Consider the following 14,163-nt stretch of genomic DNA (forward strand, 5'->3'; position numbering starts at 1 on the left):
GGGATTAGTAGATTCACAGACAGGTAGAAACCAAATGACTGATGCGATAGAAAATTTCATGTGAGATGAGTCTAGATACAGGATGAGAATATCTCAGCTGTTCTTAGATTTGTGAATAGACCATCCGAGATTAGTATTAGGAAGTTAGTGACTCAGAAATGAACCCAAACAATATAGAAGCAGCTAGAAAACAGGACTAGTCTTGGATCCATGATGACCAATGGTGTCATATGAATCATACATGATTCATCAGAAACAGGTCCACATGGAAAAACTAGTCCATTTCTTCTGTTTTAAAGTGCTTCTGTAGACAGGCTTATGTAACAGGAATTTTTATGGTTACATATTTTTATTCTATTTTCACTATGGGATTAATGTGAAAAATCAATTCGATAAAATAGATGAAACAACATCCATTCCACAATGCTAATGGGAGGTATATTAATATATATTGAAACTGGGGTAGTCCAAGGGGAAATTAATGGAATGTGCATTTGACCATGTGGCTAATGATGGTCTATATGTTACACAAGTAGTTAGTATTCTCCACCAGTCTCAAGTTTAGAATTGTTCATTTTATTAGAAATGAGAGATATGATACTTCATATGATACTAAGTGAAAGCCAAGAAGAAAGGATACATGGTAGGGAGGTCTCAGGTTCCTTATCTCTTCTTTGCTCCAAGGTCAGGAGCGCTGCATTCTGATGAGAATAAGAGTGACACCAATGTGAACTGAAGGCTTCTTGTCTTGTTTTGGGTGGTGTGAAATACCATTTAACAAGTATTTACAGGGTAGCTAATGATGGCCAACTGAATATCAATGGCACAAATAAGGACTGCATAAAAATTTTTATTCATAATGCAAATATGGAAACTGTTGTGGATTAATGTAATGAATATGTTAATGTTAGAGAGAGTCCATGTATAGATTAGTAATGATAGCACCCATTGGAAGTGGTTGTATAACATAGGGTTTATAATTATATTAACTGATCAAATGAAAAGTAGAAATGAGTATAGAAAAGAAGATTTAATCCTGGATCACTGATGATCAATAGTGCCATATGAGTCACACACAATGGACCCAGCTTCTTTCCCAGTTTTCTGTGTTTGGAATAATTCTGTCAGTAAAATGGAATGTATTTTTTTTTTCAGTTTACATGTTCCTTTATTTCCATCCTGCTAGTTTGAAAGCATTGTTGTCTGGATGGAAATAACTTTTCTATTTCCATGTCCTCGTTGGCTAGAGATGAGATAGACAGTATAATTAATAGATAATAGTCAACATCTGGGTCAAGGAAAGTAGCATAAAGAGCCTCCAAATAATGACTTCCTAAATAGCCAACTGAGGGGAGAATGATAAGCAGAACTAAAATAGATTAGCCCATCTTTTTAATGAGCTGTTTTGCTTTGATGTCCTGGGCCTGGATGCTCTGAGCCAGGGGACACATCTTTCCATGGGCTTGAGCTCCATGGTTACATGCATGTGTCAGAAGCACGAAATGGTGCATAATAATATGCTGTGACTGCTTTGACTTTTAAAAAGAATGAAAGTTAACCAGAGAAGCTAAAATATATCTACGGTAAACATTAGACTGGAAGTCTATATTGCACTGAGTTTTTTGTGTATGAACCACCTAGCTTAGTTTACACAATACATCTGAACTCTCTGGAAGCAATGATATAGAAACATCTTAGTGACTGTTCAAGGGTCTACTTTTTATTTTTTAATCTATGAATGAATCAACAAACTAATGTGAAATAGAGAAAGAGGATCAATTTGATTGTTACCTAAAGTCAGCTTCCTATATCCACCACACCAAAGCCATCTAACCGGGACTCAGCATCCACTGATTCTCCCTTACTACCTCTGCATCTCTACAGCCTCCCCTGTCTCTGCTACCGTTCAACTCCCAGTTTCCCTGAGGTCAGTTTTCAACATGAATGAGTTCATGTACTACTTATCCTTCTGTGCCTAAATTATTTCTCTTTACATTAATATCTGTAGCTCGATCCACAATGTCAATTTTTTTTAATAAAAATTAATTTGTGTCCAAATAGAATCTAACAAGGCCTTAAGAGCCTAGAAACTTGACCATGCTCCAGTGTTGGATTCACACACATTTGGGTCACACTAATTTTAGACTCCATATGTTATCTGAGAAAAAAAGTTGAGAGAGACACAGGGGTCATCCCAGAGGGAGTGGGTTGTTGGATATGAACAAAATACATTATATACACATATGAAATTCTTGTAGATTTTATATATATACATGTGTATATATATAAACTTGAAAACTCATAATAATACAGAAAACTGAAAAGAAAAAAATTCATCAGAAAGATGACAAATAATTGAATTTAAAATGGGCATTGTACTTTGGTCCCCTTTGAAAGAGAGCAAGGTCAGATGTGCCAAGTATCATATCCTGAGCTTATGAATCATGTTTATTGATTTACTTTAATTAATAGCTTAGAATAAAAATAGAAATGTTATAATTAAAAAGGCAAATAAGGAAAAGGAGCGCCGCCGCCTCTACCGCCGCGACGGTCCGGGCCGCGGTCGCCCAGGGACTTTGAATATGTCGGGGATCGCCCTCAGCCGACTTGCCCAGGAAAGGAAAGCTTGGAGGAAGGACCACCCTTTTGGCTTTGTGGCTGTCCCAACAAAGAACCCTGATGGCACGATGAACCTGATGAATTGGGAGTGCGCTATCCCTGGAAAGAAGGGGACGCCATGGGAAGGAGGCTTGTTCAAACTGCGGATGCTTTTCAAAGATGACTATCCGTCCTCACCACCAAAATGTAAATTTGAGCCGCCACTGTTTCACCCAAACGTGTATCCTTCTGGCACAGTGTGCCTGTCCATCCTGGAGGAAGACAAGGACTGGAGGCCAGCTATCACGATCAAACAGATCTTATTAGGAATACAAGAACTTCTAAATGAACCAAATATTCAAGACCCAGCTCAAGCAGAGGCCTACACAATTTACTGCCAAAACAGAGTGGAATATGAGAAAAGGGTTCGAGCACAAGCGAAGAAGTTTGCCCCCTCATAAGCAGCGGCCCTGTGGCTCCATGACGAGGAAGGGATTGGCTTGGCAAGAACTTGTTTACAACCTTTTGCAGATCTAAGTCGCTGCGTACAGTTACTAGTCGCCTGGGAGGGTTGAGCGGGCGCCATTTTCCATTTCCGCCACTGGCATATACAGTCTCAATTCGCTGAATTGCCCCAGTTTTTCATACAGGGTCTCTTCCTTCAGTCTTTTGTATTTTTGATTGTTATGTAAAACTTGCTTTTATTTTAATATTGATGTCAGTATTTCAACTGCTGTAAAATGATAAACTTTTGTACTTGGTAAGCCCCTAGGAGCTAGTTTCTTCGCGCTCGGATGCAGGCATGCTTCCCACTGTTGAGAGCTCTGGCCTCCAGCTGGCTGTGTGACAGAACCACACTGTCCCTCCCTCCCCACCCTCGTCCTCCTCAGAAACCTGGGCTGTTGCTTATGAGCCTCAGATCCAAAGTTGGCCAGCATCTCCATTCTGCACCACTTCCTTTGTGTTTATATGGCGTTCTGTCTGTGTTGCTGTTTAGAGTAAATAAACTGTTTATATAAAAAAAAAAAAAAAAAAAAAAAAAAAAAGGCAAATAAGAACCAGTGTTGGTGGCTGCTGTCAAATGAGCCTTGTAGGGTGAATAAAATATGCCTGGACTCTGGAGTCGAATGCAAAAGAAATATTGTTCATTGTCTCATTAGAAGGTGTCTTCAAGACAGACGTGGCAATATCCAAGGCTCTTGGTCCTGGCCTTTGTGTCAAAATTAGATGAATGAGAACATCAATCACTTAATTAATGAAATACTGTCTAAATATAAAAATACATGTCTTGGCACATTATAATGTGTTAAGAAAACAGTAAGATCCTGATTTAGATGTCTGACTCCCTTACTTGCCCTTCATTGGCTAAAGATAGTTCAGACTTTATATGGTAAAGCCAGTGTTCTCAGTATATGGAAAATTTAAAATTCTCTTTTATTAAAAGGAACAAAAGCAAAAACAAAACCTTATACTGTTAAATTAATGAGTGTATAAATGACTCCAAAGCACTTGTTCTCAACCTGTGGGTTGCAACCTTTTCACAAGGGTCGCATATAAGATCCTGCCTATCAGATATTTACATTATGATTCGTAACAGTAGCAAAATCACAGTTATGAAGCAGCAATGAACATAATTTTATGGTTGGGGTTCACCACAACATGAGGAACTGTGTTAAAGTGTTGCAGCATCAGGAAGGTTGAGAATAACCACTTTAAACCATAGATAAAGTTAAGGGCCAATGGGGAGAGTGCCTCAATCTGGTTGTCTTAAATTTTTTTTAACCATGTGTTCTTTTTCCTGTTCTTCCCCATGGTCTGGTGTGATGGGATTCTCCGTGGTAAAGTTCTCCATGGTCCATCTTGGTCAGAAACCTCGAGGATGATGTAAGTAATATTTAATAATTAAGGTGCCTGATAATCCAACCGACTAATAGCTCTGGGTGGAAAGGAAATGATGCATTTGTGTCAAAGGGACGCCTTCACTCACACTCACCGTAGTGCTATCTACAGGTGCCAAAGTGGGACAGCCTTGAGCAGCCACTAGCTGATGAGTGGATGAAGGAATGTGATAGATATCACGAGACACTGCTCCTCCAAATAAAAGTTAACTGTACCCTAACGAGAGATTGATGTCAGCTGTTCTGATTACTGATTGATCACCGCCACACTGAGGCCAATTAACAAAAGATAAAGTCTCAATTGGATAGGATTCTACAGACAGATGTTAACCTGTCAAGCATCATGTTCATTTTTGTGAATCAGGCTATTTTATTGATTTACTTGGATTAGTAACTTAGAAAAAAGTAAATTCAAATAAAAAGTAGGAGGTTAAAACATGAACCAATGTTGATAGCAGCTATTGAGAGTGGGCCTTACACACTACATGAATCATCTGGACTCTAATAGCCAATAAAAATGTAAGATAGTTCATTTTCTTGGTAGAAGACATCCTCCAGACCAGTGGTTTTCACCCTGTTGGTCATGAATCCTTTGGGGGTTGAATAACCCATCACAGGGATCACATGTCTGATATGCCTGTGAGATGCCTTAGCACAATAGTTCTCAACTTGTGGGTCACAACCCCCTTTGGGAACACCTATCAGATATCCTGCATGTCAGATATTTACATTATGATTCACAACAATAGCAAAATTACAGTTCTGAAGTAGTATGAAAGTAATTTTATAATTGGGGGTCACCACAACATGAAGAACTGAATTAAAGGGTTGTAGCATCAGGAAGGTTGGGAACCACTGCTCTAAACGTATTTAGAAATATCTAAGGACTCAGAGGCTGGTGCCTGTGTTTATATATGTTGATTATGTGACTAGAATTAAGCAATAAAACTATTATTCAATCAATTACTTATGTATTAATCAAATGCAAACATGAAGTATGTCAGGAGCACTTTGATATGTTGTTATAAAAACAGTAAAGCACAGTGGGAAATAAATATAACTCCTATACTACCATCCTCAGCGAACATAGACATTAGATGTTCAAGCTTTGTTTATCATCTGGATGTGGGACTATTTTAAAGTTCTTTTTAAATTAAATTGTTTCTATATATTTTGTTAAGGTAAAAGCATACTTTATTAAATTAATGAGTGAATAAGTCAATTCAGAAAGCAAAGCTAAAAACCAAAGGTCTATAAAAAGAATGTCCCAGCTTTTCACTTTCTTTGTTTATCTGCTCTGCTCTGTGTGCTTCCCAATGGAATCATCTGAGCTGAGGCTGGAATTCTCCATGGCTGGTGTTAGGCAGTGCATTTCTCACTAGACTCTGGAAATCAAAATGAGTAATAGGTATAAATCTTGTTTTATTGTTCCTGGACAATTAATTTACTCTCTGTTTCAAAAATATGCAGTGAGGGAAGGTCTAGTGCACTCAATTTGGGACACTGATGAATATCTTAACTGAGTAACTGATATAATGAAAACTTGACCTTAGATAACAAAAGGCTATGGGTATTACATCCCAAATAGCATATTCTTCATATATATATCATTGGCTTCAAGAAACATCACTGGTGGGTTAAAGGATTACTAACCAAACACTGTAGATAAGAATGAAGAGCGATTAGCCTGCCCCTGGATCAGTGATCATAACTGCTGGTATATGAGGCCCAGATGATGAATGACATGTGTCTGAAACTCTGAGGTCCAACATAAATGATGAATGCAGAAGCAAGGGTCTATGGAAGAGAGAGTCGTTTTTTATCCCTTGTTCTGTTCTCTTTTCCCCAGAATTGCTTCTCCTGGGGAGATTTCTGCATATCCCACAGTTACCCAGTCATTAGTCATATCTCTAGGTTAGATCTTGGGACAAGTGTAAATAGTAGACAAGACAAGTGATTCAGTGATTCAACCAATAAACAAAGTAGAAGCGATAGAGAAAAACAGGTCCAATCCTGGATTGATGATGATCATGGGTGGCATATGAGCTCTTGTCAATGAATATGTGTCTGTAACACTGAGTTCATATCTGAAGACACATATATTTTCCATGTTCGTATACTCATGCTATTATTGTAATTGGACCAGTGAACAACTCAAGGAAATATATATATAATCTATCAAGATAAAGCCATGATGATGGGTGAAGCATCATCCAATTGTAAAATACATGACTATATAAGAATGTAATAATGTACACTGAACACACCGACCTGGTAGGAGAAGTACATGGGTCCTCACTGTGAGCTTTTGTTTAAGAGTCATGTACTCAGTTCAAATGTAGACCACAACTATGTTCTGAGGGAAGGTCACATTTGTTCGTTTTCTGAAGAATGGAATTAATTTTCTAATAATGATTGATAAATGAATGACCATGTGAAGGATGATACGGACTGATCCACTATCTCAGCTGTGTTATGTTTTACCCCATGCCTCACAGAGAGGATGCTCTTGGGAAGACTACGTGTGGATGTTCTCCTGAAGAATGGCATATTCTTCCATGGTGAGTGGCTTGCAGCTTGCTTCTCTGTGCTAGAATGTGGGACAAATGTAGCAGCCAATGTTGTCTTTGTCAGGGTCTCTTTGAAAAATGGCATTCTATTTATTTTTTTAACTATTTTCTACCATCAAAGGTGCCAACCTTGCCAATTTTAATATCAATTTGACAGAAGCATGGTAGTAATTTCTCCATGCATATGGCACTGATGATAGTCATGGATTAATTTACTTTTTCTAACAGAAAAATTCAGAGGTGTGTGTTATTCATCCTTGTGGATATTATTCTTATGTTTTGTCATTCATGTATATTTCTTCATGACCTATTCTGTATTACTGTCAGGTGATGGCCAGTCAAAACCAAGGTTGACAACTGTTGCATGTGAGCCATTTGCAATCAATACTCATTAGTATTAAATATTAAAATATACAATATTAAATATATTAAAATATACAATAAGGAAAATGAATATTCATATAAATTGAAATAAACAATAAGTTAACCCATTGTTTCATCCACTTTGAATAACCCAAGCAACAGTTGATCATTGCTCATGACCTATGACAAGATTGAAGTATATACTGTGAAATGAAATATAAATAAATATCACAAAAAACTAAATGACATAGTAGTGATATAAGGGAAAGGCTGGATGTATGGACCAGGGGAATGGATGTCTCACTAATTGCCTTTATGGTCTTACATGAGTTCTGCTTTGATGGAGACTTGGCAGCACAGACCTGAGAAAAATAACTGCAGAGTTCTCCTTCTCCTTTAAGTGCTGGATTGAAATGTGAAGTTTGTTAAACTTTATGTATCTTATTAAGAGATATGATGTGGAATATGATTACTTTTCAGTCTTGAGCCTCACACAAGTCACTTACCAAAGAGTCCCAGATTCAAATGAAAAATGATTGGACAGAAAATGATAAACTCTTAAGGGCTTGTGTTTTTATGTTTTTGTGATCCATGTTTTTCTATTTTTTATGTGTAATTGGCATTGCAAGGCCAATATTCATATTGAGGGGTCACAGGATCACCCTTTGGTTTGTTCTACCTCACTCAATATGACAGGTAAGATGTGCCATGACTTTAATGCCCAACACAAAACAATCTGATTTTCCTGTAATAATCACCCAATAGTCACACTTTGGAGTGCTGATATTTTCCTTGGGTTCAATATAATTAGATTTAGGGTGGGGGTTTTTTTGTTTGTTTTTTTACCATAAGTGAAGAATTGTTCAATTACAAAAATACCTAATGAGATTGTCAACACTGTACTAGATTATGAACAGACTGGTGATTATAGTTCCTATAGACCTATAGTATCATATTTAGAGAGGTGATAAGCACACACATAAGTCAATCACCTTGATTTGATCAAATTTATGCAGCAAATAACAAACTAATCTACAATAATGTCTGTGTTTCTTACATGTTGGCCACAAATTTTAAGAAAAGCATTGGACAAAACAAAACAATTTTCTACACTGATGTTATTATTATGTACCATATGCATGTGTTTAATTTGCATTCTACAACCTATAAATTGACGGTTAAATAGTAATTAATACAAAACTCAAAATTTTTATGTTTATCTAGTATAAAACAGTCAGATAATAGAAATAAGTAAAGGGGACTGATAAATGACAAATGTCAGCACCTGAGTGTTGGATGATAGGACCAGATATCTGGAACTTGGAAGTCCAACCCAAAGATAAGTGGATAATCAAAGTTAGGAAAAGTTCTGTTATATTTCAGCCTCTGCTGTGTGTTGCACTCACTAGAGTGAGCATTCCTAAGGGGATCATGCCATCTTCTGTGCTCACCAGCTGACTGGTTGCCTGTGTTAGAACTTAGAGCCTAAGTGAGTGCTAGGTGATAGTATTGGCATGGTTTAGGAGGTTTGCCAAAAGTTAGTCCCTTCACTATCTAACAGTGCGAAGGGAGGAGCAGTGGGATGGCTCAAACTAAAGCCTGATGACCTTAGCTGGATATTTAGAACCCTAAAGTTCTCTATTACTTCCTCAGCTCTATTCTTCAAAACAGATAAATAAGTGTATATAAATTAACGTGCAATATTATTTCATTAGCTCAAAAGTGATCGATGAAATAAATTAAAGTATCATGAATTAGAACATTGAATTGGACATGCCTGTACAAAACCAAGGCTTATCAATGAATGGGAATTGATGTGAGCTTCCAGCTTCTCTCAGTGTTCAGGGAGAATAATAGAGATTTCCATTGTTACTAGGAAATAAATGATTAAATAAACAGTCAATATTAAAGTGAATAAATGATTGATGAACAGAATCAGTGTAAGTCCAGAGAGATACTCATGTGTCAGTCTCCAAGGTCCATCTGGCAGATGTGCACTTCATGTTCACATATTTCATGTTTTAATTTAATTCCTTCAATATCACTCCAAAAACAAAAATAGAAAAGTATAAAGAAAAAGGGGAAAGAGGGAATATTCCTCCAATTATAAAAATGAGGACTAAGGTAAAAATCCCTGTGGTACACCAATGTACTAATTCCAAAAAGAAGCAGGGATCATGTTGATCATAAGTTGTATAAAGATGGGATAGAGGAAATTACAGATAATGTCTATCTTCTCATTTAGTTTCAACTAGGTCATTTTGTAAAAGATAATATGAATAATTTCTAAATTATTATATAACACCAAAGTAGTTCAATGTAAGAAAACATCAAAGCAAAATGGAGGGGTGCATTAATGTGGTCTACACACCCCAAGTAATGCTTTCAAGTGGACTGACAGATTTCTCCAAGTACAGCAGACTAGAGCAACAGTGCTGTGTAGAGCTGAGGGAAGACATGAGTAGCAGGATGATGCTGTTGGAGGCTGCTATGTGCATAAGTGCCATGAAATTACAGATTTCTAAGAAACCCACTGTTAATATAATACTGGGAGAAGTAATGTGTGCTGACTGTAAAAGGCAAACTGTCTACAATATTGAAGAGATTGTGCCTCTGATTCATTAAATCTGTACAGTTTGGAAGATAATTAACACAATTTTAATATATTCATGATATATGAGTTCATCATATAAATAATCAAGGATTCAATATAGATGTTAGAAAACAGGCTCACTCTGAAAGGAATGATACATTATGAGAGCATTTGATTGATGATAGATGAATTAAAGAATAATAGAAATTGAAGGCCAGGATATATGGCGGCCTCTTGTGCAAAGTGAGAGATGCTAGTCTAACCAAAAAAGGCCAGCAGTTGTACTAAAATGATATCACAAAAGGACGGAACAATGGCAGAAAGGAGAGAGAAGAGGAATTCCATGAGAATTGAGGGTATGGAAAGAGTAAACGATAAAAAATACAGGGTAGTAAAGAAAATTATTGACCGTAAATCTGTCTGAATCTCTAAAATTTATTAACTCTGAAGAAGAGGGCAAAAAAAAAGAACAGTAAAAGGAAAAAGAACAGGCAAAAACTTAAAATACCAAAGGTAACAGCAATTAAAGAAGGAAGTCTCAAAATTAACAAGAGATTCTCTGAATTCAACAATACAGAGATATTGAAAAGACACTGAAGATAGACACTGATGAAGAATTCAAGAAAAGAAAGATCGCTCCATAGAATGTGGTGGCAGACAGCAACAGCTTTGATCCTCCTGTGGACACCTGTGGACAGGTGAGGAGTGCCTCTAGGAAAGCCTCATGGTTCAGGCGGGGTAAGGCAAAGAGTGACCTTGCTGCTGGCTGGAAGAGCATCTGGTGAGATGTCCCAGAGCAGAGTAGCCTCCTCTAGTGTGGCCTCCCGATGTGCCACACTGACCAGTGAGTGAGCCCATCCCGAGGGCTCCAGAGAGAGCACCCAACCCGGGACCGATGATGAGATCTGGTGGAGTCTGAGTGTTTCTCGATGACAGCCGTCTTATCCGAAATCTGAGGTCCGACACAGAGCAATGGCCCTTGGGCTGCCTCGGGTGCTCTCCTAGATGCTAGGGACAGAGAGAAAGAGAGCAAGACCAGTCCTGTGAAGCAGACGGACGTCCATTAGCCAAGGAAACATGGGTGGCAGCTAGGCAGAGTCAGGGCAAAGTGGTTGGGACTTTGACCTATATGGGAGTAGAAAACAAAAAATCTCAGCATGGAGTCTCCACACATCTTGGGGAGACGTGAGGGGAGATGAGCTGCAGAATTTCTGTATAATAGCACAGTTTGCTAAGAAAAGGGCCAGGCATTTTTCCTTGACAATGGCAAGAATTTAGTGTGCCCTGGAGAGAACAGGTGCAGCCTAGGGAAAGCAGAGGGCCAACAGTGATGTCCTACAGTCTCTCAACTTTTTTTCTCCCTTCTCTGCTCTGTACCCTCCAGAATGACCCACAAGACTCATGACTACAGCTTTCAGACTTTGAGACAAAACCCGAAACCCCACTTCCCCCCCCACACACACAAACTCTGCAAGACCTGGGGGCACCATGAGAGCACAGAGCCCTGTATACTGAGAGCCAACCATCTGACCTTCTTCTGGAACCAGATGATAGGTATGTCCTCTGGCCTTAAGGTGTTTTTGCATTAGTAGAGTCCAGAAAGCAATCACATATGACTGGTTTTGAGGGGATCCTGTTATGGATCACCACACAGAGTAGTCTCTCATGCTGTGCTCAGAGTGTTCCCTGCACCACCTAAGAAGTGCAGCCCTGCAACTGGCCAGGGAGAGAGGGGGCCCATCCACGACCGATGATGAGATCTGGTGGCTTGTGAGTGATACTCGATGATCGCCAAATATCCAGAAATCTGAGGTCAGTCATTCCCGATGACCGCCTTCACGGGCTAAGCTGTGGATGGAGGCCCATAGGCATCGGCCCGTCCCTTGTGGACCTGTGCTTCCTGGCCTGCACAGATACTTCATAATGTTACTCAGAATCAAGGGTGGTGCAGACTGTGGTCGGCCTTGTATTGAGTCAGCCTGAGATTGACAATCTACCCCATCATGGGGAACTAAAGCCCACTCCCTTAGAGAGAGAGCCAGTAGGCAGCCCCCCTTGAACGGAGACATGGTGGTCAGCAGGAAGAGAGAGAGTCTCAATATTTCTATTCCCTTCTCTGCCATCTTCCCTCCAGAGAGGAGACCAGAATGATGGCATGAGTTTGCTGAGGTGGACAGTGCCCGGGCTCCCTTGATTTCCGTCCAGAGTACCTGGTGGCAGACAGCTACAGCGTTGATTCTCCTGTGGGCACCTGTGTACAGGTGAGGAGTGTCTCGAGGAAAGCCTCATGGTTCAGGCGGGGTAAGGCAAAGAGTGACCTTGCTGCTGGCTGGAAGAGCAGCTGGTGAGGTGTCCCAGAGCAGAGTAGCCTTCCCTAGTGTGGCCTCCCGATGTGCCACACTGACCAGTGAGTGAGCCCATCCCGAGGGCTCCAGAGAGAGCACCCAACCCGGGACCGATGATGAGATCTGGTGGAGTCTGAGTGTTTCTCGATGACAGCCGTCTTATCCGAAATCTGAGGTCCGACACAGAGCAATGGCCCTTGGGCCGCCTCGGGTGCTCCCCTAGATGCTGGGGGTGGAGAGAGAGAGCAGGACCAGTCCTGTGAACCGGACTGATGTCCATTAGCCAAGGAAACATGGCTGGCAGCTAAGCAGAGTGGGGGCAGAGTGGTTGGGACTATGAGAGATATGGGAGTGGAAAACAAAATCTCAGCTTGGAGTCTTCCCAAGTCTTGGGCAGAGATGGGGGGAGGTGACCTGCTGACCCTCTGAAGGACAGCACAGTTTGCTAAGAAAAGGGCCAGTCATTTTTCCTTGACAATGGCAAGAATTTAGTGTGTCCCGGGAAGAGCACCAGGTGCAACCCAGGTAAAGCAGAGGGCACAGAGTGATGTCCTACAGAATCTCAAATTTTTCTCTCCCTTCTCTGCTCTGTACCCTACAGAACCACCCACAAGACACATAACTACAGCTTTTAAACTTCAAGACAAGCCCCGAACCCCCACACCTACCCCCCCCCACAAACCCAGCAAACCATGGGGGCACCGAGAGATCAGAGCCTGTAGACTGAGAGCCAACCATCTGACCTTCTTCTGGAACCAGATGATAGGTATGTCCTCTGGCCTTAAGGTATTTTTGCATTAGTAGAGTCCAGAAAGCAATCACATATGACTGGTTTTGAGGGGATCCTGTTATGGATCACCACACAGCATAGTCTCTCATGCTGTGCTCAGAGTGTTCCCTGCACCACCTAAGAAGTGCAGCCCTGCAACTGGCCAGGGAGAGAGGGGGCCCATCCACGACCGATGATGAGATCTGGTGGCTTGTGAGTGATACTCGATGATCGCCAAATATCCAGAAATCTGAGGTCAGTCATTCCCGATGACCGCCTTCACGGGCTAAGCTGTGGATGGAGGCCCATAGGCATCGGCCCGTCCCTTGTGGACCTGTGCTTCCGGGGCTGTACAGATACTTCATAATGTTACTCAGAATCAAGGGTGGTGCAGACTGTGGTCGGCCTTGTATTGAGTCAGCCTGAGGTTGACAATCTACCCCATCATGGGGAACTAAAGCCCACTCCCTTAGAGAGAGAGCCAGTAGGCAGCCCCCCTTGAACAGAGACATGGTGGTCAGCAGGAAGAGAGAGAGTCTCAATATTTCTATTCCCTTCTCTGCCATCTTCCCTCCAGAGAGGAGACCAGAATGATGGCATGAGTTTGCTGAGGTGGACAGTGCCCGGGCCGCCCTGATTTCCGTGCAGAGCACCTGGTGGCAGACAGCTACAGCGTTGGTCCTCCTGTGGGCACCTGTGGACAGGTGAGGAGGGTCTCGAGGAAAGCCTCATGGTTCAGGCGGGGTAAGGCAAAGAGTGACCTTGCTGCTGGCTGGAAGAGCAGCTGGAGAGGTGTCCCAGAGCAGAGTAGCCTCCTCTAGTGTGGCCTCCCGATGTGTCACACTGACCAGTGAGTGAGCCCATCCCGAGGGCTCCAGAGAGAGCACCCAACCCGGGACCGATGATGAGATCTGGTGGAGTCTGAGTGTTTCTCGATGACAGCCGTCTTATCCGAAATCTGAGGTCCGACACAGAGCAATGGCCCTTGGGCTGCCTCGGGTGCTCCCCTAGATGCTGGGGGTGGAGA

The 14,163-nt window shown here is 41.1% G+C and overlaps 1 protein-coding gene, 7 non-coding genes and 1 pseudogene across 8 annotated transcripts; all 9 read left to right on the top strand.

Moving 5' to 3' along the window:
• Nucleotides 1-203: 203 nt before the first annotated feature.
• Nucleotides 204-265, top strand: LOC121822598 (small nucleolar RNA SNORD113/SNORD114 family; annotated as a pseudogene).
• Nucleotides 266-2,500: 2,235 nt separating this feature from the next.
• Nucleotides 2,501-3,481, top strand: LOC102928657 (SUMO-conjugating enzyme UBC9). The gene has a single exon (XM_076551384.1). The coding sequence runs from the start codon at nt 2,583-2,585 to the stop codon at nt 3,057-3,059; it is 477 nt and encodes a 158-aa protein (XP_076407499.1). The 5' UTR covers nt 2,501-2,582; the 3' UTR covers nt 3,060-3,481.
• A 2,709-nt stretch (nt 3,482-6,190) lies between these two features.
• LOC121822574 (small nucleolar RNA SNORD113/SNORD114 family) lies at nt 6,191-6,265 on the top strand. Its single transcript, XR_006063759.1, has one exon. It is a non-coding gene; the product is annotated as a small nucleolar RNA SNORD113/SNORD114 family (small nucleolar RNA).
• Nucleotides 6,266-6,510: 245 nt separating this feature from the next.
• On the top strand, nt 6,511-6,582 carry LOC121822584 (small nucleolar RNA SNORD113/SNORD114 family). The gene has a single exon (XR_006063769.1). It is a non-coding gene; the product is annotated as a small nucleolar RNA SNORD113/SNORD114 family (small nucleolar RNA).
• Nucleotides 6,583-10,910: 4,328 nt separating this feature from the next.
• Nucleotides 10,911-10,985, top strand: LOC121822587 (small nucleolar RNA SNORD113/SNORD114 family). The gene has a single exon (XR_006063772.1). It is a non-coding gene; the product is annotated as a small nucleolar RNA SNORD113/SNORD114 family (small nucleolar RNA).
• Nucleotides 10,986-11,765: 780 nt separating this feature from the next.
• On the top strand, nt 11,766-11,840 carry LOC143268566 (small nucleolar RNA SNORD113/SNORD114 family). The gene has a single exon (XR_013044631.1). It is a non-coding gene; the product is annotated as a small nucleolar RNA SNORD113/SNORD114 family (small nucleolar RNA).
• Nucleotides 11,841-12,473: 633 nt separating this feature from the next.
• Nucleotides 12,474-12,548, top strand: LOC143268582 (small nucleolar RNA SNORD113/SNORD114 family). Its single transcript, XR_013044636.1, has one exon. It is a non-coding gene; the product is annotated as a small nucleolar RNA SNORD113/SNORD114 family (small nucleolar RNA).
• A 774-nt stretch (nt 12,549-13,322) lies between these two features.
• LOC143268567 (small nucleolar RNA SNORD113/SNORD114 family) lies at nt 13,323-13,397 on the top strand. Its single transcript, XR_013044632.1, has one exon. It is a non-coding gene; the product is annotated as a small nucleolar RNA SNORD113/SNORD114 family (small nucleolar RNA).
• A 633-nt stretch (nt 13,398-14,030) lies between these two features.
• Nucleotides 14,031-14,105, top strand: LOC143268583 (small nucleolar RNA SNORD113/SNORD114 family). The gene has a single exon (XR_013044638.1). It is a non-coding gene; the product is annotated as a small nucleolar RNA SNORD113/SNORD114 family (small nucleolar RNA).
• Nucleotides 14,106-14,163: the final 58 nt, after the last annotated feature.

Source organism: Peromyscus maniculatus, chromosome 14 (genome assembly GCF_049852395.1).
Source record: "Peromyscus maniculatus bairdii isolate BWxNUB_F1_BW_parent chromosome 14, HU_Pman_BW_mat_3.1, whole genome shotgun sequence".
In the NCBI taxonomy this organism is placed as follows: Eukaryota; Metazoa; Chordata; class Mammalia; order Rodentia; family Cricetidae; genus Peromyscus; species Peromyscus maniculatus.